Source organism: Cucurbita moschata, unplaced genomic scaffold (genome assembly GCF_002738365.1).
Source record: "Cucurbita moschata cultivar Rifu unplaced genomic scaffold, Cmos_1.0 Cmo_Scf00002, whole genome shotgun sequence".
In the NCBI taxonomy this organism is placed as follows: Eukaryota; Viridiplantae; Streptophyta; class Magnoliopsida; order Cucurbitales; family Cucurbitaceae; genus Cucurbita; species Cucurbita moschata.
Genome location: NW_019268518.1, coordinates 6,592,274 through 6,616,889, shown reverse-complemented (window position 1 = coordinate 6,616,889; position 24,616 = coordinate 6,592,274). Strand labels below are relative to the sequence as shown.

At 36.9% G+C, this 24,616-nt stretch overlaps 4 protein-coding genes across 6 annotated transcripts in view; 2 read left to right on the top strand and 2 right to left on the bottom strand.

Annotated features, from left to right (window-relative positions):
• Positions 1 to 4,232: 4,232 nt before the first annotated feature.
• On the top strand, positions 4,233 to 8,576 carry LOC111429693 (protein LONGIFOLIA 2-like). Its single transcript, XM_023065636.1, has 5 exons — positions 4,233 to 4,887; positions 5,003 to 5,055; positions 5,142 to 7,136; positions 7,235 to 7,385; positions 7,519 to 8,576. The coding sequence occupies exons 1-5, from the start codon at positions 4,728 to 4,730 to the stop codon at positions 8,322 to 8,324; spliced, it is 3,165 nt and encodes a 1,054-aa protein (XP_022921404.1). The 5' UTR covers positions 4,233 to 4,727; the 3' UTR covers positions 8,325 to 8,576.
• Positions 8,577 to 10,029: 1,453 nt separating this feature from the next.
• Positions 10,030 to 12,053, bottom strand: LOC111429744 (transcription initiation factor TFIID subunit 8-like). Its single transcript, XM_023065726.1, has 2 exons — positions 11,773 to 12,053; positions 10,030 to 11,412 (listed from the first exon to the last, which is right to left on the bottom strand). Exon 2 carries the CDS (start codon positions 11,354 to 11,356, stop codon positions 10,223 to 10,225), a length of 1,134 nt encoding a protein of 377 aa, XP_022921494.1. The 5' UTR covers positions 11,357 to 11,412; positions 11,773 to 12,053; the 3' UTR covers positions 10,030 to 10,222.
• Positions 12,054 to 13,259: 1,206 nt separating this feature from the next.
• Positions 13,260 to 15,113, bottom strand: LOC111462894. Of its 2 annotated transcripts, XM_023106701.1 has the most exons (3): positions 14,827 to 15,113; positions 13,758 to 14,480; positions 13,260 to 13,663 (listed from the first exon to the last, which is right to left on the bottom strand). In XM_023106701.1, the coding sequence occupies exons 2-3, from the start codon at positions 14,426 to 14,428 to the stop codon at positions 13,456 to 13,458; spliced, it is 879 nt and encodes a 292-aa protein (XP_022962469.1). In that variant the 5' UTR covers positions 14,429 to 14,480; positions 14,827 to 15,113; the 3' UTR covers positions 13,260 to 13,455. The 2 variants fall into 2 exon arrangements, with proteins under 2 accessions (XP_022962469.1, XP_022962478.1); XM_023106710.1 differs by having other exon boundaries at positions 13,758 to 15,113.
• A 2,695-nt stretch (positions 15,114 to 17,808) lies between these two features.
• The window catches only part of LOC111458567, an 8,031-nt gene continuing 1,223 nt past the window's right edge, over positions 17,809 to 24,616 (top strand). Inside the window, exons 1-9 of one of the 2 annotated variants that reach the window (XM_023101314.1) lie at positions 17,809 to 18,184; positions 18,738 to 18,939; positions 19,097 to 20,944; positions 21,020 to 21,336; positions 21,418 to 21,545; positions 21,645 to 23,465; positions 23,621 to 23,669; positions 23,752 to 23,999; positions 24,271 to 24,378. In XM_023101314.1, the coding sequence (XP_022957082.1) occupies positions 18,909 to 18,939; positions 19,097 to 20,944; positions 21,020 to 21,336; positions 21,418 to 21,545; positions 21,645 to 23,465; positions 23,621 to 23,669; positions 23,752 to 23,999; positions 24,271 to 24,378 (4,550 nt within the window). In that variant the 5' untranslated portion in view covers positions 17,809 to 18,184; positions 18,738 to 18,908. The remainder of the gene's footprint in view (positions 18,185 to 18,737; positions 18,940 to 19,096; positions 20,945 to 21,019; positions 21,337 to 21,417; positions 21,546 to 21,644; positions 23,466 to 23,620; positions 23,670 to 23,751; positions 24,000 to 24,270; positions 24,379 to 24,616) is intronic. The other variant, XM_023101323.1, reaches the window with a different exon arrangement.

Here is a 24,616-nt window from a genome sequence, read left to right as displayed (position 1 = left end):
TAGGTCAACAAAGCTAGAAAATGAGTAACTTCAAATGGTCCCGAAATTTTATATATCTAATCAAAATTATAAATTATAGAACGAAACAAATTTATTCCTCAAATTAAACATCAAAATAATAAATTAAAGTTTTATTCAACAAAATAATTACATCATTATTAAATAAACCTACGACTATGATTGAGATCCCTAAGATCTTTAAAATTTAATTTCTCTTCATCACTTTACTCTACGACCGTGAATTTACCCAACAATCCCAAAACGCTCCAATGAAACTTTCTAAAACGTAAGGTTGAGGAATTACAACGAGCAATTATTATTTGTTAAATTCGTTGAACATTTCGAAAAAACAATGAAGCTGATAGAACGTAAATCAATAACTCGACATTTATCGATTTGAAAATGATTGAGAAGACACGAAAAGAAGTAAAAAAAGGACCCGGGAAGCATAAACGTCGTTATACATAGGTGGATTAAGGCATGATTATGAATAGAGTGAAGGTAGAAGGCAGATCATGTGTATAATTTGTGATGATGCTTGTTGGAAGGTAGTCAAGAAATGATGGAGATGGCTAGGTTTGGTCCCTGCCCCCTGCCCCCTGCCCCTCCTGCCCCGCCTGCCCCCTCTGCCCTTTGTGTTGAATTTTTAATTTTTAATTTTTAATTTTTAATTTTATTAAGGGAATCAATCACACATGTGATGCCCTCCCTTTTTCCATGTGCTTTTGCATCCCCTTTTCCCATTTTAAATTCACGTCCATTTCAAAATTATCCACGTCATATATATATATATATATATATATATATATATATATATTTGAGAATGTAATTATTGGTAATAATTTTGGTGGTGGTGACATAAAAAACATTAATTTTCTTCAATCTTATTTAATTTCTATAAAGAAAAAAAAAACAAATACTTATTTAATTCATAGGATTTAAACATGGTATACTTAAAATAATATATTTCAAATCACTCGTTATATTTAATTTTTTAATTTCGAGGAAGCTTCTTATTACTTGCTATGGAAGTTTAATTATCTCTAATTTTATATAATTTTTTCGTAACGTTCATTTATTTATTTATTATTATTTTGTTTGAAATATTGTATTTATTAATTTAATTTGTGGGTAGAAGCTGAGTTTGAAACGTATGAAATATTCGTAACTTGGAATTAATAAGTTCACAATTTTCAAACTATAATAACCCAAATGGCATATAAATGGAAAAAATCATCGAATAAGTGAATAATTTATTAAAATAAAATTTAAGAATTTTGTTTATTATCCACAAAATAAAAAAATTAAAATTTGAATAAAATTTAAAAATTTAGAAAATTTAGGGTAAATAAATACAAATGTCAAAATTAAAAAAATTATAATTATAATTTAAGTGGCCATTATTGTTTGATTTCCCTAAACACAAATATAAATGTAATAATTAAAAGAAAAAAATGATAGAAAGTGGTGTGTTGGTTGGATGTCCTTTGCTTGTACTTCTTTGTGTCACCATTGCTCACTAAGTCACATGGAACATACATTATTTATACATCATTTAAGAACCTGAACCCGAACCCCTAAAAATTTTAATTTTTAATTTTTCTCGACATTTCTTTACATCTACGATATGGTCACGTTACTTACTTTTCGTCTCTTAAGAGTGAAGGTCTAAGTAAAACACACTTAATCATGAAATTTCTATGATGAAGTCATCGAAAAGGAAGGTGCACATTGTAACTTTAAGATCCTATCCATAGAACGTATTTCATTTGGATGTGCTATCGGTTCATTCGTGTAACTCTCATTTACTCGGGTGTCACATAAACTTATTAAATACGAGTAAGAAATTTAAGAACTAAACTTATTCGGGTGTCTTTTCCGTGGTCGTTTTATGGTACCTTACAAATGATTTATAAAAAGTTAAAAGAAAATTAGGAAGGGATTTTGTATTGTTTGAACACTGGCTTGGATGTATTAAGAAAAATTAAAAGTACAATTTTTTTTTTTTTTTTTTTGTTGGTTTGCAATTTCATGGATCGTACCACAGTAGCTTCTTGGAAGATTTCATTTCGTGTATTATTTAGGGTTCAATCATAATAATAAATGAAAACTTAGGGTCTTGGCTTTTAGCAATGATTATTATTTGATAATTCGCCTCAATCTACGAAAGTATTTCGTTGGATTCACATGCATATGTTTATGTTTAGATTCGAATATATGAGCTAGAGATGAGTTTATTGAAATCGTCACATCTTATTTTAATTAGAGATGTTCACAAGACAAGAGTGAGGATAGAGAAACCTTTTTCATCTCGTCTTCAATCTCTATCTACAAAGGAATTTTCTATTTACTTTTGCATAGATCAAGACAGAGATTCTTCACAAAAATTTTGTTAGGATTGGATTTGCAGGTCTTAGTTTTGTCCCTATACCCGGTTTAGTTAACAACGAGAAATCTCTCCTTAGTCCTTCTCTTATTGTTCATTCCGTGAACTAAATGAACATCACCTGTTCTAACATAAATGTTGGTGTAACTACTTTCTTTTCCGATAACATATGTCTTAATCAGCTGAGTTATGTTTAAATTGGATCGTGTTGGATTTGAATTAAAGTATTAGTTCAGGGAGTTTGTTTGTTTGTTTATGCTTTAGTTGTTGGAAAGATTAGGTGGATTGTGTTGATGAATGTAAACTTGGGTTGGTAGAGTTGTTTTTGCTTCAATGAAGCCTTTGAGTGAATGCACATGGATTTACTTCTATCTTTGCTTCAATTTCTTTGTTTATCATCAAATTCTCTTCCCTTTTTCCTTTTTCCTTTTTGCCTGTCTTCTAAATGCATCATAATAAAAGGGTATCGTAAAGAATCATACATTTTATAGTCACGAGTAAAGCTATAACAAAATATAGCGGAAGAAAAAGATTCCCGTAATATATTATACCATTAAAAAATGTAATATAAGTTTAAGGTATAATAAACATATTATAGATTTAATAAAATAAAATACTATAACGTTATGAAAAGTTTCGAACTTTTAAACTTTTTAAGAGTATCCGACATTAAAAAGAATTATTATAAAATTTTTCGTTAGCTATCGTATTTATTATTAATATTATTATTATTTTGTTACTTTGAAATTGAATGATGATTCCTAAAAAGAAGTGTGAGAAAGGAATACAAATTTGATAATAATAATGATGGATCCATAAGGTGTGTGTTTAAGATGAACATGGTTTTACCGACCAGAAAGAGGGGTTGGATAACAGAATACTAACTTGCTTGGCTTTCAAGACTTCAGTAAACAACCTAACACTCAAAAATCAAAAACCCCTTTTACAGTATACACTCGCATATCTGTCGAGTATGGTTAGGACGGAAAGCCAAAAGTAAAGACATGAAAGTTCGCGTTCAAAGCAGATAATATCATACCATTGTGGAAGTTTGTGATTCCTAACATAGTATCACAGTTATACTCTTAACTTATCTATATCAATAAAATTCTCAAATGTTAAACAAAGAAGTTGTGAGATTCGAGGGTGTAGTTAAAAGTGACTCAAGTATCGAACAAATGGTGTACTTGTACTCTGTTTGAGGGCTCTAGAGAAGGAGTCGAGCATCGACTAAAGGGAGTTTGTTCGAGAACTCCGTAGGTATTAAGAGAGACTCCATGGTATGTTGTTCTAGAGGATGATGATTGAGGACTATTGGTATGAAGTCTTCCGAAGAAACTAAAAACGAAGAGCTTAGACAATGATTCCTACCTAACAAGATCAAGTGACATAGAAGGCAACCTAAATTAAACGAACCAAATTTCTTTTTGTTTTGGTTTGATTCTTCAGAAACGTGGAATGGCAACGGTTGAATAGGAAGGGAAGTTAGGGGGAGAGATTAGAGGTGAAGCAAAGCTTTTTCTTTTCTTTCTTTCTTTTTTGTTTGTTGGCAATACTTTTGTAGAAATAAAAATCCCACTTTCTTAAATTTTGTTCCACTTTTCTGACAGACACCACATGCTCTCCTCTCAAGTAGAGAGAAAGAGAGGGAGAGAGAGGGGTACCTCTGCTGCTGGCTGACCCACAGGCCTCCATCCATTATCTTCTCCGCCACATCAAAACTGTGTGGAAACCCCAAAAAATGAAAATAAAAATCCATTTCAGATCTGACCCACATCATCCATCCATCCATACATACTTAGATTAGCTTTAGCTTAATCTGATTTGGAATTCTCTCTAGAAATTCCCCTTCTTCCTCACACTCTGTTCATTTTTGTTCTATCTTTTACGTAATGGAGTAGACAAAAAAAGCTGTCACCAGAGCATCATTCTCTCTTTAACTGGCTTCTCGGCATTGGGTTTTGGTTTTTCTTCCATTTAAACCCACAACCAAACACACATACACACACAGACAGAGAGAACAGAGCTAGAGGATAAACCACTCGTCTTTTCGTGTTCTGTGAACAAACCTAAAACAATCCATATCTTACTACCCTTCTCATTCCCTCAAGTTTTGGACTTGTAGTTCTTCGAATAAGGTGGGGGCTACTACTTCTACTACTGCTGCTACTGCTACTACTGCTTAGAGCCTTGTTTGGTGGCCTCTGTTTCTTCAACCCTTTTGCTTCCTTCCTCTGTTAAAAAGCAGCCATTGTTTCTACCATTTTAACTCTTGAGCATTGTAGTGCTGAGAGAGAGATAACAGAAGGTGGAGTCCAGACAGAGGAGGGTGAAGGAAGAGATGTCTGCAAGGCTTACCTATTCCTTACCAGATGACAATCAGAGTCTTCATAAGCAAATTGGCTGCATGAATGGCATTTTTCAGATATTTGACCGGCGTTATATCCTCGGCGGCCGGGATATGGCCGGCCGCAACCGCAAGAAACTCCTTCCACCGCCAGGTGCATACTTCTGCTTCTACTGTAATTCTGTTTCGACCATGTCTCTTCTAATGAACACGGTCTTTTAGAGTCGTTTTTTTTTTTTGAAGTTTTTGCTGTTGGATTTCTTTGGCAGGTCATAACGAAGGCCACCAAATGGAGCCAAAAAGTGCCTCTGAGAGAACTCCGGTGAGCATTGAGCACGGAAGCAATTCAGTTGAGTTTTGGAAGTAGGCTTGTTTGTTTATGAAGTACATGTTTTTGTTCAATTGCAGGGGAAAAACCAGAAGAAGACTACGAAGGAGAAACAAAGAGCCTCCACAGAGTCATCCAGAACCTCGTTTTCTTCTACAACTTCATGTTCTTCAAGTTTTTCATCTCTTGATGCTAACAACAGAGCAGCTCACCTCGAAACAACGTTGCCCAGCCATGTCGATTTTCCTGGAAACAAAATTCGGGAGTTTCTGAAGAACCAACATAATGCTGCTGCCGCTGCTAAGCAATTGGGCTGCCAATCCTTGGAGTTCCGGGATATTGTCAAGGACAATATGAACAAAGAAGCTTGTAGAATTTCAGTCAGGACTGTGGCTGGAGAAGCAGTGAATCCTAAATTAAAACATGTGGACTCTCCAAGACCGGTGAGATCGGTCGAGTACCACGATTCAAAGAATTCGGGATCGAACGATTCATTTCGTGTTCTTGCGAGGTTGCGAGAAGCAAACCGATGTGCCAATGAAGAGAACGACAATCCTACACATTCAGCACATAAGTTCAATAGGAGGCTCTCTTATGATGGAAGGGAGTCTTATGATACATTGAAATCAACCATAAAGATAAGGGAATTACCAAGGTTATCACTGGACAGTAAAGAAAGCTGGGCTAAGCGCTCTGTTTCTGGAACGAGATCAAATGATCTAGTTAAGGATTTGCAGAAAGGTAACAGGGATTTCGAAGAACCGGCGAGTTCGAGACAATCGTCGACGGTCATAGCAAGGTTAATGGGATTGGAGGCTCTCCCAGATTCAACTTCAACCATCAACAGTCCATCAAGATTGATCGATGTTTACCAAACGTATGAACAAAATTCATTGTCAAGATCATCAAGGATGAATGATGATGAGAACAAACAACAAAGTCGGGTTTCTGGGTCCCCAAGAATTTCTCATGGAGATTCATATTCACCCAGCTTGAGAAACAATCATTTGGGTTTGAAGCCCAATGCAAGTGCAAAGCTTAAGGTGGAAACTACACAGAAGAGCAAGCTCAATAGAAAAGGAGATTTTAAAGAGCCAACTACTGAAAGCCATGAACTTGCTACAGATGTGCCAAACTCCTCTGTTTATGGAGAAATTGAGAAAAGGTTGTCAACGCTTGAATTCACCAAATCTGGAAAAGATCTCAGAGCTCTAAAACATATACTCAAAGAGATGCAAAAATCTCGAGCGACGTCGGACAACAAGGAACAAGCATCGGACTGTGCATCACAAATTAGCACGGATGGAACCGTTGATCAGAATCGCAGTTCCGGGGCAGCAAGCCCAAGAAATTCACAACTCAACAGCACGGCTTCTTCTGCCAGAGCCAAGGTTTCTGGCTCTTCAAAGCCATATAAATCCTCAATTATCATCATGAAACCTGCTAAATACTTGGGAAAAACCAGCAATTCTTCTCCCTTGATGCCACCATTCAATGATGCATCGGGTGATCACTACACAAGCAGCGGGAATGACCAGATGAAAATGATGTCTACCAAAGATATTGGTTCACGACAAACTCATCTGCGGTCCCTTCCCAGTCATTCACAACCTTTTACAGACAAAAATACCAACACAAGAATTTCGAAATCGACAAAGTCGACCAAGGATCAACATTGTCTTCACACAGAAACCTCAACAGCCTCGGGAAACAGTCCAAGAGTTACAAGCTCAAGACTGCATCAAAAGTTTGGGATAGAGAAGCAATCTTACCCCACCAACCCATCATCAGATTCATGCAGGATCGAAAGGGTTAACGGCAGAAAAGTGGGATCATATTCCACAGAAATAAAAGCCAAGCAAAAATCTCCCACTTTGAATCAGAAAAGCACCAAAAGATCAAGCAAAAGCAGCATATGCCCAGGGGATATGAATCAACAAGGAAGTGTTTACCCTCTGAAGCCCGAGAGCAATAGAGTTACATCAAACACCGATACAAAAATTGAAAACAACGAGCAGTTTGACAACACCAGAAGAAACTATGTCCTGCAGGATGATGATGGATGCGAACAAATGGTTAGTGTTTTCAATTTCATTTGCTTGCAGTGGAAATTTCAACTTACTGGTCTGATTGAGTGCTTATCTGATTAACATATTTCATTTTACTTTCTCAGAACGCAGAAATGAGGTTGAGCAACAGCGTTTCAAAGGTCAAAGCAACATTAACTAGCTCTGAGCAACAAAGTCCCGTCTCTGTTCTTGACTCTTCATTTTACCAAGAGGAGTCACCATCTCCTGTTAAGAAGATATCTTATGCTTTTGAAGGTATGGATCTCATACTTCAGTATTGTTTTTATCCACACACTCTAGGATGCATTTTCCTGTAAAGGGACATAATGACCAATAATAATTATGTTTCATTCTATAACATGACAAGAATTGAATTTTCATGCGATAGATGACGAGACCATAAATTCTGAAGCAGAGTCTAGCCGAGAGGTTCCAGTTCAATCACAGAAAAGCACAGAAACCCTCAGCTCTGAGATTAAGAACTTGAAATCAGAGATTGACAACTTGAGGAAGCACATTCGACAAGTAAATTTCAGTTACGAGGAGGAGGAGCTCTTGAATGATTGCCAGAATCATCCCTGCCAAGAAATGAATTCTCAGCACAAATATATTTGGCAAATATTATCAGAATCAGGTCTCCTCAAAGATCTTGACCATGGCCTGTCCGCAATTCATCTCCATTCACCAGGACACTTGATCAACCCTAACTTATTTCTTGCATTGGAGCAATCCGAGGCAGCCAAGTGGCCTTTTAATGGTGATACATACAGTAAACAGAACTCCAGATCAGAAGCCCGCAATAAAGTTCAGAGGAAACTTGTGTTTGACACTGTTAACGAACTTCTTTTGGACAAACTAGTGGTTGAACGTTCTTCCGAGCATTGGCCCACAAGAAGTAACATTTCAGGAACAGAATCAAGAGGCCAACAGATATTGAAAGAAGTATGCACAGAGATTGATCAGCTACAAGATAGCAACCAAAATAGCAGTTTCACTGGTTGTGATGATGCTACAAGAAACGTGATTTGGAAAGATTTGACGCATCCGTCGCACTACTGGGGAGATTACAAAAATAATGTACCTGGCATAGTGTTGGATGTTGAGCGGCAGATCTTCAAAGATTTAATAACTGAGATTGTAATGGACGATGAAAGCTTCTACGACTATCATTACAGGGGATCTCCTTCAAACTAGGGAATTCGCTTCAACTTAGATAAATAAATGTGCAGTCTATCCCTCACTTCCCCCTTCAAAGTCTGCATCTTTAGTTAGTTCTACAGGTTTAGGTTCATTTGAAATAAATCTTTCGGAAATTTTCTTCTTCTCGTGTACAGTCCCAGCAACCCTTGTGTGTGAATTTAGATCGTTGCTGGCATTAGAACTGTATTAAAAACAAATATTTACTGTATATGAAGGTAAAGGTATAAGTAGCACCCTCGTTTTCAAGTTCCGTCCAGACAAACTGCAAGGATCATTAGGCCATCATGAAACATCCAAGAAATATGACAGGTGTTGATGTGCACCACTGCAGAAACTTTCATTAGGCCATCTTGAAACATCCAGGTCCTGGAAGCTAGAAAGAAAAATGATAATATTTCTTATAATTTTATACCATAACATCGCACAGAACGCATATTTTCTGATCGTATAAGATGACAAACCCATGCCAAGAAATATGACAGGTGTTGATGTGCACCACCGGCAGAAAGTTTCTTTTTATAAAAGACTGATCCTCCAAGACATTTCCAAATAATTGGCAACGACAGGAGACTTATATTCAATAATCATTCCATACGTATATATCATGAGTGGACTTGAAGTCATACCACTTTTAACTGATCAAATAAGTGACAAAGAATTAAACTTTTCCCCATAACAAAAATCTCAGTTTCTGTAATTCTGTTCCTTCAAGTTCGTAATTTGGCAGATATAGCAGCTTATTTCACCGGATTCTATAAGATAGTGGAACGTTCAACCCCCTCTTGAATATGATCGAATATCGATCAGAGCAACTGAGAGACATGGTAAGAGTTCAATTATGGCCATACAAGGTCAGCTAAGAGAACATTTTCTACAAGCTCTTGAACGCATGCAAAGTCTAAGGACAAGTGCTACATTACAAACACTTGCAGGAAATAGCAAGAAAACGATTACCTGATGAAGATGTACACACAAATAATCAAAATCACAGTAGAAACAAGAAATCAGAAAGACGAGTTGGTATGGCATCTTACTATATCATATAACAGTAACTGTACAAACCAGTAAGCCAAAATATTATCATGAAAGAGATACTTGACTACAATTATGTCTTGTTTAGCATGGTGGTCACAGGTCATCAACACGTTCCAGTCACAGATGAATTAAATTGAAGAGAAAGAGACTACTTGTCCAACATTTAGTTGGACCTTGAGTGGAAGAGTTAAGTTTTAAGCAATAAAAGAATTTGTAAAATTTAAGCTCCATAATCGTCCAACACCTAACCAAAACCAAAATTTCAGATGTCTGTTTATTCCATGAGCAAAAACCAAAGTGAGAAAGAGGACGCCACATGACACAGCTAATATTACAAAGGGAGACAAACGAGAAATATCCAGACCCCAATTCTTCTATTAGAAGGAACTCCGTGGAGGGATAGCTAATATGCGAAGAAGAACAAATATGAACAAGAGATCCCTGTAACCAAAAAAATACCCTTGAAATCGCAATTACTATTAGATGTGGTTCTCTCTCTCTCTCTCTCTCTCTCTCGCTCTCTCTCTCTCTCTCGCTCTCTCTCTCTCTCCGTGGAGAAGATGATTCTTATACAAGACACATGTTAAACTATACTTTATCACATACTCCCTCCTTTTCTTTTGATATCCCTCCACTCAAAATGCGTTTCCAATTGAAAAATTCATTAGAGAAGAAGATGATTAATTCATAATAAACATGAGCATACCTGAATAATTTGCTAAATTAGAATCTCTCTTTCCACAAATTTGAATCTTTGCTAATATCCAACACAATACAGTGTCAGTGATTTTCACAACCTGGAAAAACTGCAGCCAGTCTCCTAAATTTCGTGTACAAATTTTAATCAGGCAACTTAATTACAACTGATATAGCTCATTGGAGTTCTCAATTGAGTTCTTCAGAATCTTCTCGGCCTTTCTTTTCTTGTCATCCTTCTTATCGTCCCCTACAAACCAGGATGAAGAGTTCTTCACACCATTGTTTAGCGCCTTCAATTCTATCATGCTACTTTCAGGCTTCTTTCCAGTCCCAATCTTGAACTGTACAGTGGATCGCCTGTTCAGAGAGAACTTTTCCTCAGAATCGTGCAAACTGTTCTTCAATGATTCAATAGCTGGAGCAAAAGTCTCCAGCACTGAGACATGGGTATCCACAAGACAGTTCTCCCTGGCAGGGACAGGATATTCTGTACTTGAATTGTTCAAGATCCTATCTGGAAGAACGACAGAAGAAACTTCCTTCTCACCAAATTGCAGGGGGGGAGCAAGAAATGGGTTACTTTCTTGTGTTTGTTTGGTCATAGCTGCATTTCTAGGGCCTTCTCTCCGGGATCCTTCCAATCCATTGCAAAACAACCACTGCTGCAGATTCCATAACGACTTTTCTGCGCTCTTACATTGTTTTTCCGGCTCAGTTTTAATTTTTTGAGGCTCCACTACTTTTTCCTCCACAGTGGGGGACGCGATGTATGTTTCGGGATCAGGAAGTGCAGGCAACCAAGAAGGTATATGCTTTCCAGGAGTTTCTTCCCCAGTTTGCAAAAAAGTAGGCCTCAGCTTTCTCTCTTTGACAACTGGAAATTTGGGAACTGCGTATGCAAATGGTATTTCTTCCGCTTGAGCAACATAACGAGCGATCTCTTTGACTGTGCTGGAACTTGCGAGACAACGTTCAATATCCAAAGCACCTGCAAATCCTTGGACTGACCCCAAATCTTCCAGTGCTTGAATTACATCGAACACATTACACTCCGTTCTGCCAGCAAAATTAGCACAGAAGTTTGCAGTCTTTCCTATATTCTGAACATACCGAACCGCAATGTCAGCCAGTGTTTCAAGGGCAGACTGCTGAAAGGTTTGAAACCCCTCGCTCTCACATATTTGAGCTACAGCAATCTTGGCAAGCGCCTGTGGGAAGTCTTCACCGCCCAAATTCTTTCTCGTCTTTGGTCGTTCATGCACTTTTCCACTCTCCCCACCTCCATCGTTCATATTCAAGCATTCATATCATATTATCTGCCGCAAGGATAACAACCAAAAACACCACTCTGCACAATTACCCAAAACTCCACGTCATTCACCGATAAATTAATTTCCCTCCTTGAAATTCGCTCATAAGGAGAAAGATCAAAAAAATCAAACTAAGAACAAGAAATTCCCCACATACTTCACTAGCTCTCGTAAATCAGACTTAAACGAAAATCTAAAAATAGAAAATCATACGCAGACGGAGAGAAAATACAAATTTGAGTAAATCAAAGCATTACACAAGTACAAAAAAAGCAATCCGAAGCTCAAAAGTTTCGCATCTGAGAAAACCCTAATCCATCTGACATGGAACTAAGAACAAAATTCGTTCAGAAAAACCCACAACTCAAACAAACTAAAAGGATCTTCAGCTCATGTACCATTAATTGCAAGGGCTCCCGGATAGATTTGAGATTGAATTAACAATGACTTGCCAAGTCATAAATCTGGAAAAAGAATGCGATCAAGTACCCAATTGAACGCGAACGAAGCCCTAGATCGCAGAAATGGAGGCTAGAATAACAGAATTGGCTGATTAAATTATGTACAGTAGGATTGCGGAAATCAGTGGGTAGAAATCTAAAACCCAAGCAAAACCCTGAGATCCAGAGAACGTCGAGAGAGATGGGAGGGAAGAAAGTCGGAACTTTAAGAGAACCGGGTAAGCAGTTAAATAGGCAACAAATGGGGCTGGAGATTATAAATTGTTTTTTTTTTTAATGTACCCTCTCATCACTTGACACCTGTCCCTATTTTTTTTAAAAAAAACATTGAAAATTTCACAAATTAATTAAATTTAATCATTGAATTATTGCCATTTATTAATAATATTTAGACAAATTAGATGTTGAAATTCATTATACTTTTTCAACGAGTTTCTATCTTCCATAACTAAAATTAATTTCTTTTTTATATGTTGAAATTCTTTATTGTTTATGTGTTTTTTCTTAGTTTAATAATGATGATATAATTTTATAAATGGGTTCAGTTATTAAATGTAATATATTCTTAATAAAAAAAATAATTTAGATAATTTATGAGATTTGATCACCATAAATATAAATTAAATTGTTTTAAATTAAAGTTTATTCCCTAAATCGTTACGGAATTTTTTGAGACATAATTATTGATTAAAGTGTATATTGGAGAAAGGTTCAAAAAATTTAAACTCAAATCTGAAGAATCAATCGATTTTGTTAAGCAAATGTTCAACATCTATAACAGCTCGAGACCATTACTAATAGATATTATCCGTTTTAATCTATTACATATCGTCGTTAGCCTCACAATTTTCGTTTCGTTCCCTTCCCCAATCAATGTGGGATCTCATATCCACCCCTTGGGGACTCACATCGCTCAATGTCTGGCTCTAATACCATTTATAACCGCCCGAGACCATTACTAGTAGATATTGTCTACTTTAGCCCATTACGTGTCACTATCGGTCTTGCAGTTTTAAAATGCGTCTACTAGGGAGAGGTTTCCACGGCCTTATAAGGAACGTTTCGTTCCCCTCTCCAGTCGATGTGGGATCTCACAATCCATCCCCCTTGGGGATCTACGCCGCTTGATGCCTAGCTTTAGTACCATTTGTAACAACCCGAGACTACCGCTAGTAGATATTGTCCGCTTTGGCCCTTTACGTATCGCCGTTAAGTCTCACAATTTTAAAACGCATTTATTAGAGGGAGGTTTTTACACCCTTATAAAAAATGTTTCGTTCCCCTCTTCAACCAGTGTGAAATCTCACTTTCACAGAATGAGCGTTTTGATCGTTTTGATGAACAAGTTACTGTAGTCGTGTTGATCAAAGCTAGAAAAACACCATCGCAAAGATTTCACTATTCGAATGCTTCAGATGAAGATCTTGAAAACAAAACAAAAAGAAAAAAGTTTATTACAGTGATAACTGATTCCCCTTTGTAGGATCAGTCCATGTTCTTCCCATTTGAGAGAACTAATTAGCTATAATGTAAAGTTAGCACCTCCAGCTGAAGCTTCTCTGAGCTGAATAGGACGAGATGTGAGTAGAACAAGTAGTAGATTTGTCGTTGTCGTCATCATCACCGACATCGACACCAAGAGAGGCAGGAAAACCAACCCGAACCGAAATTCATAGTCCGAGACGATGAGGTAGTTTCATTAGATGCAGATTGATGCTCCAGCGACAGCTTCGTCGATTTCGTTCCTGGCTGGTGTTGTTTTTGTTGTGTACATGAGTCTGTTGAGACGGATCTGTTTGATTTTGGCGTTGCACCTTCACCTCCCAATCTGATCAAACAAAAAGCACAGAATTCACAGCCACAATGTCTCAGTTTCAGCTTTCAGATTTCAAGCATTATGTCTATGATGTAGGATTACTTACAGAGGGAACTGAAATGAACGAGAGCTGTTCATGCTGTCGTTCGATTCGCTCGGGCGGCTTCGATGATCATCCACAGATATTATGACTTCTTTTCTACGATTTGTTACACTCTGAGTCGAGATGGCTGGAATTTGAGCTCCAGTTGATGCTGCCTGTTCAGGGAAGACATTCACCACGATTTCAGTTTTACTCTCCACTCTTGCTGGATCAACAAAAGGAGGCGAGGAGGATAGATTCTGGGGTGAATTAGTGTTATTCGTCAATTCTCCAGACTTGGTATAAAAATTGAACTGCTCCCTTGAGAAGCTGTTGTTTCCCACATGAATGCTGAACAATGATTCATTTGAAGCTGTGCTCCATTCCATAGGACTTGATGGTTTACTAGAGAAGATCGACAACGGTATTCGGTTTGGATCATGGTTCTCGAGCACCCCGGATAATCGAATCTGAGGAGAACCTCTTGATGAACTATGGATTCTAGTAGAGTCAGCATCTAGTTTTGGCTGAAGAGGAGAATCAATTTGGAAAATGCTGCTAACAGCTGAGTCTCGTGACAAATCCGAGGTACGGGAAGAATTGGAATGGCTACGTTCATGGATAAAACCATCTGGTTCATTATGGATCATCTCTAACTGCACCTTAGATAGCTCAAAGCTCTTTGAACAATCCATATCCTCCACAATGTATTAACCAAAATCCTGCCAAGTATTCCTTACTACGATGCTGCACAAACAGAGATATGAATGGAGGATTCGGTAGAAACATAACTAAATCAATCATAAGATCATCATTCTTCAGCTTATTCATTTTTTACCCTAAACCTAGAAACTCAGACATGAGATTTAACTCTCGACATTTTAATCCATTGAAACTTTTCAATTTCTTCAACTGAATCCATACAAATCAATTATATATTCATACTCATGACCTAGAACAGATGCAAATATAGACAAATATAGAACGAACATCCACATTTTTGCAAATCAAGCAATTAACCTGTCTAAACTACGAGCCCAAACACGAAAAGCACAGAGGAAAATGAATGATCGTCATGATCAACAAAACTCACAGATAATCTTCGAGACGGATCCAATTGTCGGCTACAATGAAGCACCCAGTCGCTTTAATCTAAAACGCCCCATTTTCTGAAACAAGACGAACAGACGAAACCTAGAAATGGCAAGGAGTTAACGAGACGAGGAGTTGAAGAACAGGGAAGGAGAGAGGAAAAACCAGTAGGGTTTTGGTAAAAGAAGGAGAGATGGAAAAGAGATGGAGAAGAGAAGATTTCGGAATGGTGTCTGCTGCGATCGGTTTATGTGATAACTAATCCTTGCAGAAATGGCAGTTACTTCAACGCGCGAATGCAACGCCAGTGCAAATTTGAGCTGCCCTCACCCAATTCGAAACTATTAGAGATGTTCATTTAACCGATTATTTTAATCTAACCCAATAGAATGAAAGAGTTTTTTGGTTGGCTATACCGTCTCTTATGGAATTATATTACTTGTCTCCGTCTCTGCCCTAACGTATCCTACTCGTTTTATATATATTATATATAACTTTTATATTTCAAAATAAATTTTATCTTCGAACTAAATATTTAAATTTTAAAACTTTTTAAATACAATTAATATAGATTATGTTTACATCTAGATAGATGTCTATAATTAAATATAATTTTTTATATTTATGATAAAATAATTTGTGTTAGATTGTATCTATTAGTGATAATTTTCAATTATTAATGGTCTTATTGACGACTATTTCTATGTTTATTAATTATATATATTTATTAGTAGTATACGTGAATTATTTGATAATTTAAAAAATAGTTTATACTAACTAGTTATTAATAACTTACTATTTTCACTGATATAGCGTAACAATGATCAATCGATTGATATACTCTATATATCTTTTAAATTTTATTAATATGCTATATGATAAAATTAAGTTGGAGATGAGAACGAATCATTTTTTATAACAGTGTTGAAACATCTTCTTAGTAGACGCATTTTAAAATCGTGAGATTGATGGCGATGTGTAACGGATCAAATCGGACAATATTTGCTAGGAGTGAACTTACGCTCTTACAAATGGTATCAGAGCTAGACATTGAGCGGTGTACTAATGAGGATGTTGCGCCTCTAAGGGAGATGAATTGTGAAATCTCACATTGATTGGAGAGGGAAACGAAACATTCTTATAAATGTGTGAAAATCTCTCCTTAAAATACACGTTTTAAAACCAGGAGACTAACAACGATGTGTAATGGGTCAAAATGGACAATATATGCTAACGGTCGATTTGGACTATTATGAATAAACACATACATGATCAATGATAGACACTCGTCACTAATAGATCTCAATCATTGAGTGGTTTATTGCTCGTAAATCTATAAATTGAAATGAGCAGTGAACTACAAGAAATAAATTAGTAATTTAATAAGATATTAATATAAAATTAAAAAAAAATTATTAAAGAAGTATAAATTAATTTAAGATGATTCAAGTAGTCTAATAAAGTTAAATTTTGTAGACCGAATTATTGAAAATTGATCACGGAAAACAGTAGGGCCAAATTTGTAATTTTGTGAAAAAAAGAAACAAACGAAAGGGCAAAAAGGACATTCATGCCATACCCGTCCTTTGAAAGACACGTGGAGATTCTTGGCGGTAATAAAAAACTGACAACTCGCTTTTTAACCATGCAATTTGACTTTTCTGCCCCCATTCCCACGTTCGAAACCGAAAGTGACCATAACTCCCATTCCCTTTTTTAACTATCCTTTTCTTTTTAGTTCTTTTTAAATTGATTTGTCCCTTCCTTAAAAAAAAAAAAAAAAAAAAATTTAATTTCATAACATAAATTTAATATATATTTTTGAAAATATCTATTTTTTTAAAATAATATCTGAATTTAAGTTCGATTTTCTGTAATATTTTTATTAAAATTTAAGCTCTTTTGTATATTTAAAAATATTATTAAAATTGATAAATTTCAGATAAAAAAATAAAAATTAAATTTATTTCTATATATATTTTAAATTTTATAGGGCATATTATGATTTTTTTTGCCTTTTATTCTCTCTTTTCTCCCCACTTTTTTCTATTCTTTTCTTTATAATTTTCTTTTTTGTTTTAAAAAGTTGCATTGCCACAACAGAAACCAAATTAGGCTTGAAATAAATAAAAAATTGTTGTTTTTATCAATATTCATTTAATTTGTATTTAAAATCAATTTATTTTGGCAATATTGTGGTAATTTGATTATTATAAAAATAATTCGAATAAAACTCAGGCAAATAAAATAAAAAAAAAGAAAAAAAATTCATCCCATCCAATAAAATTTATCTAATTGTTTTTAATCTGAGTTGAATTCTAATATATAAAATTTTATTTTAAATAATGAAATTTTTTATATAACACTTTAACATCTTAATCTAATATATATATATATATATATATATATATATATAAATCGGGATTGAAGAAATTTTTTATCATATACTTTATATATTCTTATTTGAAATTTAAAATTTAGTTTCAACGTCATTATTATTATTTAAATTGAGAATTTAAATTTTTAATTTTTTTAAGTTGAAAATATATTTTAAAATTACGCTCAATAAGTTATTTTAGTATCTACTAAATTAATTTTTTAAGTTGAAAATATATTTTAAAATTACGCTCAATAAGTTATTTTAGTATCTACTAAATTAATTGGTTGATCGCGATATTGAAATATTAAAAAAATAATTAATTTAAAAACCATAGGATTAAATCTAGATTATTGTAGAAATGTGTTGTATTTTTAAACGGAAAAAAAAAGAAGGAAAAGGTTGCTTGTGTTGACTTGATTGACCGTGATGTACAAATCATAAAAATCAACGGCTATGATCTAAGGCGAAACTTGAGCACGCCCTAAGCTGGTTCCGGGTGTCCGAGGCTAGATTCGAACCCGTAGCTACGCTTTCCACCCGAATTTACTGAAAACATAATGCTAATTAAGCATTATTTAATTCCTTATTCACTGTATTCATCGCTTTATCTTCGGCTCTGATGTCTGAAGAGTCCAGTTTCTCACTCTTTCTGCACCACTTTTAAGCGAGATTTTTAGAGAGAGAGCGCGCGAATTTTCAGTGAGAAAAAGCTCAGAGATACAGAGAGGAATTGGAGAGAAAGAGAGAGTTCGGGACATTTGAAACAGTTGTTGATTTCGAAGCTAGAAGAAGAATTGCAATTTCATCTCAAAGCGTGGAAAGAGAGAGAGGCGAGAAAGTACAGGGCCTTCAATTCTGCAATTACAACACTCATACAAGAACAACAATACTACAGCTTCCTGGCTCTCGAGAATTCATAATTCTGTTGCTCAGATCACGCCTTCCAGCTTGCCACTGTGCTCCTTAGCTCCTTAACCTTGTGGGTTTTTGTTTAATTCTGATTTTTTCCTCCTCGTCTTGTTTCCTACTTCGTTGCTAATTGTGAACAGTATGTGGTTCCTCTTTGAAATCAGCAAACGAATAGTTCTTCTTTGTTGGCGGCTTTTGATTCTGTTGACTTATTGGGGGTTTAGGATGTTCGTTAGGAGAGATACGCAGCGATTTTAGGGTTCTGAGCTTAATTTCCGGGTCTTTGTTTCAAAACAATTTGGATTTGTCTGGTTAGTTTATAGTTCATCGGAATTCTTGGCAATTCGTGTTTTGTTCTCTCTGCAAGTGGTCTTCTTCATGTTAGCTTATTTTTATTTTTTGGTTAAAACTATGGAGTTCTGTTAACTTTGTGCTGTTCATATGCAATTTTCACTACGTCGTTGCTTGTTCTATCTCATTTTGGATTTTCTGCGACTTGAAATGGTTCAGGACGCTGCTCAAATGGAATTTAACCTTCCATCATGTCCGGGTCAAGTTTCTTACATGTATGATTATTTTATTGTAATCTTATAATGAATTTTTCTCTACTTGTTTGGTGTTAGGACTGCGATGCATTTGGTGGCTGTAGCTTTATGCATTCATGGTATTGAAGTAGAAGACAGTAACTGGACTCTGGATAATAAAAATTAGATAGCACCGGCTTGAATGGCGATCTGTTTATGTTTATTTGAGATCATTATGTTAGAAAACCGCATGTGATCATCCAAGTTTCGATGCGAAAAAACTGTAACATTACTCTACAAGGTACACCAATGTTTTCTACCTTGATCTTGATAGTTCAAATTGCATAAATCTTTCTTGTCGTTGCTCCTTCGCGATCTATTATAGATGCCAGGTGACATTAGCATATTTGAAACAACCATACGTGGTTTCTTTGACCACAAAAGGTTTTGATTTGCAGATTCTGTGGGAGGATACCAGAGAAAAGATTTCGCTGTGTCGTTAGGCAGAAACTTTGCACCACTGGCTTCAAGACCTGGTTTTTGCAGTGATACCTTGGAAAGCCAACCACCGGATGCAAATGGCTATATGTTTGGAGGGCAAAATTTTCAAACAGAGCACTCCCAGCAAGCATTCTTGGGTGAAAATACTGTCTATGATCCACATTTCTTGATGCTGAGAGGCTTATCTGTTCTAAAATCACATCAAGAATATGCACCAGTAGACAGTCCAACCCTGACTACTAATTCTGAGAGATCTGAAATTACTGAAGTGTCAACTGACTTCAACTTTCTTGGAGGATCGCAACAGTTTGTGAGGGGTCAACAACAGCTAGATACTTCACAACTCCAACCAATGCAACAGTCTACATATAGTGACATGCAGTTACTGCAGCAGCAAATGATGTTCAAGCAGATGCAAGATATTCATAGGCAGCAGCAACTTCAGCAATTTGATGATGCAAGGCAGCAGGGTTCTCAAAATCAGATCTCTGCTTTTGCTAGACAGTCTACAGGGGGTCAATATCCGTCCTATATTAATGGAACATCTGTCTCTGATTCATCGGAAATGCTCATGAATAGGGCACATCTAGGTGCATCTTCTGCAGCGCAAGGAGTATATAATCAACTAATGTTTTCTCAGGAGAAAGGTCCATCCTTGCATTCAACATTGTTGGTTCCGCAGCAGCTTGATGAATCTAATTATAGAACTCCTATTTCCAGTGGACGGGGTCGCATGGGTCAATATTCTCAGCTCCAGGGAATAGATCATGATCCTTGTAATTTGATGAATAAGGCTCCTGGTCATTGCATGGTGCCTACTATACAGCCTGTAGCCTTCAGTGACTCCTCTATTAGTAATATAAATACTGTTAATGCAGAACATTTTCCCTTGACCCAAATGGGTAGATCCAAACAAGGCTTTCAAGCGAAAAGTCTATTTGACCAAACTCCAGTTCAAGGTTTGGATGCTGGAATGAGATCAGGTAACATCCAGCTAAAGAATTCTTTGCAAACAAATGGATCGTTTCCTGAATTTCAAGAGGGGCAAGATGGAGCTGGTTGGCTTGGCGCCACCCAGCAAAAAGTCACCCAACTGGATGTATCTCAGTATTTTGTTCCCCTGGATCCGATTGAACAAAATTTCTTATATAATATGGATCATAATATGTGGGACAGTTCTTTGGGAAAATGTACAAATGTCAATAATGAAAGTTTTGAAACTAACCTAGTACAGTCGGATTGTTCAAATGCATTTCCTTCTATTCAGAGTGGGAGCTGGAGTGCTCTCATGCAATCAGCTGTAGCAGAGGCTTCTAGTAGTGATACTGGGATACAGGAGGAATGGAGTGGATTGACTTTTCAGAATACAGAACTGTCAACTGAAAATCAGCATTCGAACATAGTGGATAGCAAAAAGGAGCAATCGGCTTGGTACGAGAACAGCATGCACAGTGCATCTTCTTTAAGTTCAAGGCCATATGCAAACTTCAATGATTCTGGTATGAGTTCTAGTTTTCCTGGATTTCAGCAATCAGGCAACCAACCCTCTCTTGAGCATACAGAGCATCGTTGTCCGGAAGACTCTCATGAACTAAATCAGCATCCTTCTGAAAGCACTGATGAATGGCTAGATATTAAGAGTGCACAAAAACGACTTGGTGACCAATCTCAACATGTTCAACCTCTTGAGCACTTAAACAATAGCTTTGCAAGTCAGATTTATGAGCAGGCTGAATATGACAGACCTCCTCAGCAGATAACAACTTCTCATGATAATATTAATCAACCACATGGAAATGCACAAGGTAGGATTATTCATTACTAGTGTTTTATTGAAATATAATTACATCGATTAATTATTGTTCATGTGATTTTTGCAGGTCGAGTCGACGAAGTTGCACAAAACCAAAGGGACTATAGTGATTTTAGGCACCTTGAAAATATGAAGCTTGTTAACATTTCTTTGAACAAGGATGAAAATGACATCATGAGAAAAAAGAAAAGTCAGATAAGTGATGATGCTATTGTTCTACAAAAGTCTTTTGATAAAGCAGGTGGCTCGTTTATTGAGAAATTTCAGCTGAAAGATAACTGTCGAGACCAGTACATCTTGAACGAATTAAGTTCTCGAGGGCAGGGGCATTTTCAACAGTCATATCTTTTTGATGCTTCTTTGAACGCTATGAACTTGAAGAAGGTGATTTGTTAGTCCAATGAGTATTTCAATTATTTTAGATGTAATCTTCCAAATGTTGCATGTAATTATTTATCTTCTCAGGAGCACTTAACTGGTTTTAAGAGGAATTTAAAATCGTCAGATGGTACTCCTAGGGGCAATCTGGATACATCTACCAACTTCTGCCAATCAACCGGCTCAAATGGCCAAAATTTATACAACCAAACATGGTAGTCACATCTTCATTATTGTTATTGATAAACTTCTCTCGTACAATCGTTCAATTATATATTTGGTCTCATTAACTTTTTATCCATGAACTTCTGCAGTGAAAATGTGCATGGGCATCTTCAAAATGTTGACCAGTCTAAGGAAAATAGTGCCACCCCCCATTATAGTTCCGTTGGCTCTAGTCCCTTATCTATGATGGCCGATGGAGTATTTCCAAATCCGTCTATTTCTCAGCATCACAATCAGTTCACATCTCAAGCTTTTTCTGGGAGATTGCTTCATCCATCGCAACAGCTATCATATTCTAATCAAATCTCTTCACCTCAAGGGTTACCTCAATTTTCAAGCAATCTGGATCCAAGACCAGTAAATTCTGGTTATGTACAGAAAAATCAGACTCCGTTAGCTCCCTCATCTTTTGTTCAGTCTATGCATCCGTCAAATGAGTCATTGCAAAATGTGCATTGGGATGAGAAGCCACATTGTTTGGAAGAGGCAGAAGCTGCTACTTCATTATTCCTGCCGGCTCATTATGTAACAGATGAAAATCAAGGGAAATTTGCCTCTGGTGCACCTGCAGCAAGTTTGTCTGCACAGGCTTCATTGCCAGGTGCTGCTTCGAGATATCCACAATTTGGCCGGTCTTCCTCTCAAGATACATCTGGACACACCAACAGCAATATGAGTGGAAAACAGTATCCAATTTTTGAGGCCCATCCTATCTCTCAGCCTCTATCTATGTCAAGAATAGGCCAACAGGGTGGATTGTTGGCAAGGCAGCAAAATCTTTGGGTAAATAACACAAGTCAGCAAAACAATGCATCGGCAGAAGCTAATAAGTTTGGTTCATTAAACAATACTCTTGAGGGTACTTCATTGACTCCACTGGGATTCAACGATCAAACTTCCCAAAAATTGGGACTCCAATTATTGGAATCTGACATGATTCCTACAAATTCACTGGATTATGGCTTTAAGGATGAGATACCAGAGCAGAGAACTAAATCTGATGTGTATAGGCAGATGACTTTACTGGCAGATGGGTTGGCAAGGAAGAATAATAATACAAATGCTTTCCCGTCTGGCTTATTACCGGTTCATCCACATCAGCAAGATTTTAATAGAGTGCAAATTGAGGAAAACATTGGATTAACCACCTCTGAAAGAGATCCTCTATTCGACAACTTTTCTAAATTGCCTCACGTTGTTTGTCAACAATACTCGTTAGAAAAAGTTAAACCGATGAAGAATGTGGAGACTGAGCCAAAGGGAGTTCAAGTTGCTCGGCTGGTAACTACAATGTCAAAAGAAAATTCAACTAGAGAAGACCCAAAGCATGGACAAGCTTTTACATCGGAGAAAAACTACATGCTGTCTGAAAATAGAAAAATGCTAAACTTGTTGGCTGGAGGAGCAAGAGAAGATTATCAAGTGAAGCCTTTGTCTGAGAATCCACCAAATACATGTTCAAGAGGTTTTACTTCAGATGGCCGAAGTGACCCTGCGAATGAATTTGATAGAAAAAATATGGAAGGTAATAATGAAGAAAATTCTCAGATCAATCCTCTGCCAGTATCTTCCTGGTTTAAGTTCAGAAATGGGCAGATGCCTTCAATGTACAACGAGCTGCTCGCAAAGCATCCTGGTGGGCACTTCTCTCTCTTGAACCCTTCGGAAAATCTAATGAAACAGTCATCCCTGGATGGAATAGATTCTACAGATGTTAATCAGAGTGGTAGGGTTTGGTCAACTGCTGCTACAACCATGGTGGCATCTGACCTGACAGGCCCGTATGGACTGCCATCTACTCTCACTGATAAAACTGCGGCCATTGTGAGTAAAAAGCGTAAACTTGACTCCTCTGAGCTTCAACCTTGTCATTTAGAAGTCCAAGGCTCTCGGAGGATTTTGAATAGCAGGTAGTTAACTGTCATTGTAAAGAGCGTATTTCTTTAATAAAAAAAATCTTAACTTCGAGTTAAAATGATATCCTCTTTTTACAGTTAACCTTTATTTTACTTTATACCATGTGTTCGTGATACTGTTGTTAATGTTTAGAATGTGTTGTTTGCAGTGTGGCAGAACAAGAATGGGCGCAAGCCACAAACCGGCTGACAGAAAAGGTACTCCCATGATAAAAAAAACTTTGTTTTAAATTTTTAAATGTGAAGTTGCTAACCTATTGTTTCCTGCATTAAATTTCAGTTGGTAAATGAAGTTGGGATGGTTGAAGATGGACACGTGATGTTTCGATCAAAGAGAAGGCTTATCATGACAACACAGCTGTTGCAGCAGTTAGTTTATCCTGCACCATCATTCATCCTTTCAGCGGATGCCTCTTCTTTCTATGATAGTACGATGTACTTTGTCTTAAGATCATCATTAGGGGATACGTGCAGCCTGATGAGTGGTCAAAGAAATGATCGGTGCGTCTCTCTTGATAACAGAAATGTGTATGAGTCCTTTCCATACTTGTTGCTAGCAACCGTTTGAGTTTTGATTTTTTTTCCATGTGTTGTGACAGTAGAGGGACATCAAGTAATTTTTTTGCATTGGTTTAAGAAACATTTTCTCTGCTCTTATTTCTATTTAGAAACAGAGTATAATCTTATTCCTTTTCACCTTATTGCTTCCGATAAATCAGCTCAAAGTGTGTAAATTACATGGAAGCTTTAATTTGTTTCGGTGCAGCATTTGTAACATTTTTCTGTGTGTAACTTTCAGAACGTCCGAAGAACATGAAACCGTAAAATGTACTGATGATAAGTACATAGTGGAGGCCGTGGAAAGTTTCTGCGCTAGAGCTGGGAAACTGGAAAATGACTTGCAAAGGTATGCAAACTTGATTTGCTTTACAGAAATGTTTTAAAATGTACTTTTACTTATATTTCTAGATTCATCATAACAATCATAGTCACGAATTACTACCCCCCCCCCCCCCCCCCCCCCCCCCCCCCCCCCCCCCCCCCCCCCCCCCCCCCCCCCCCCCCCCCCCCCCCCCCCCCCCCCCCCCCCCCCCCCCCCCCCCCCCCCCCCCCCCCCCCCCCCCCCCCCCCCCCCCCCCCCCCCC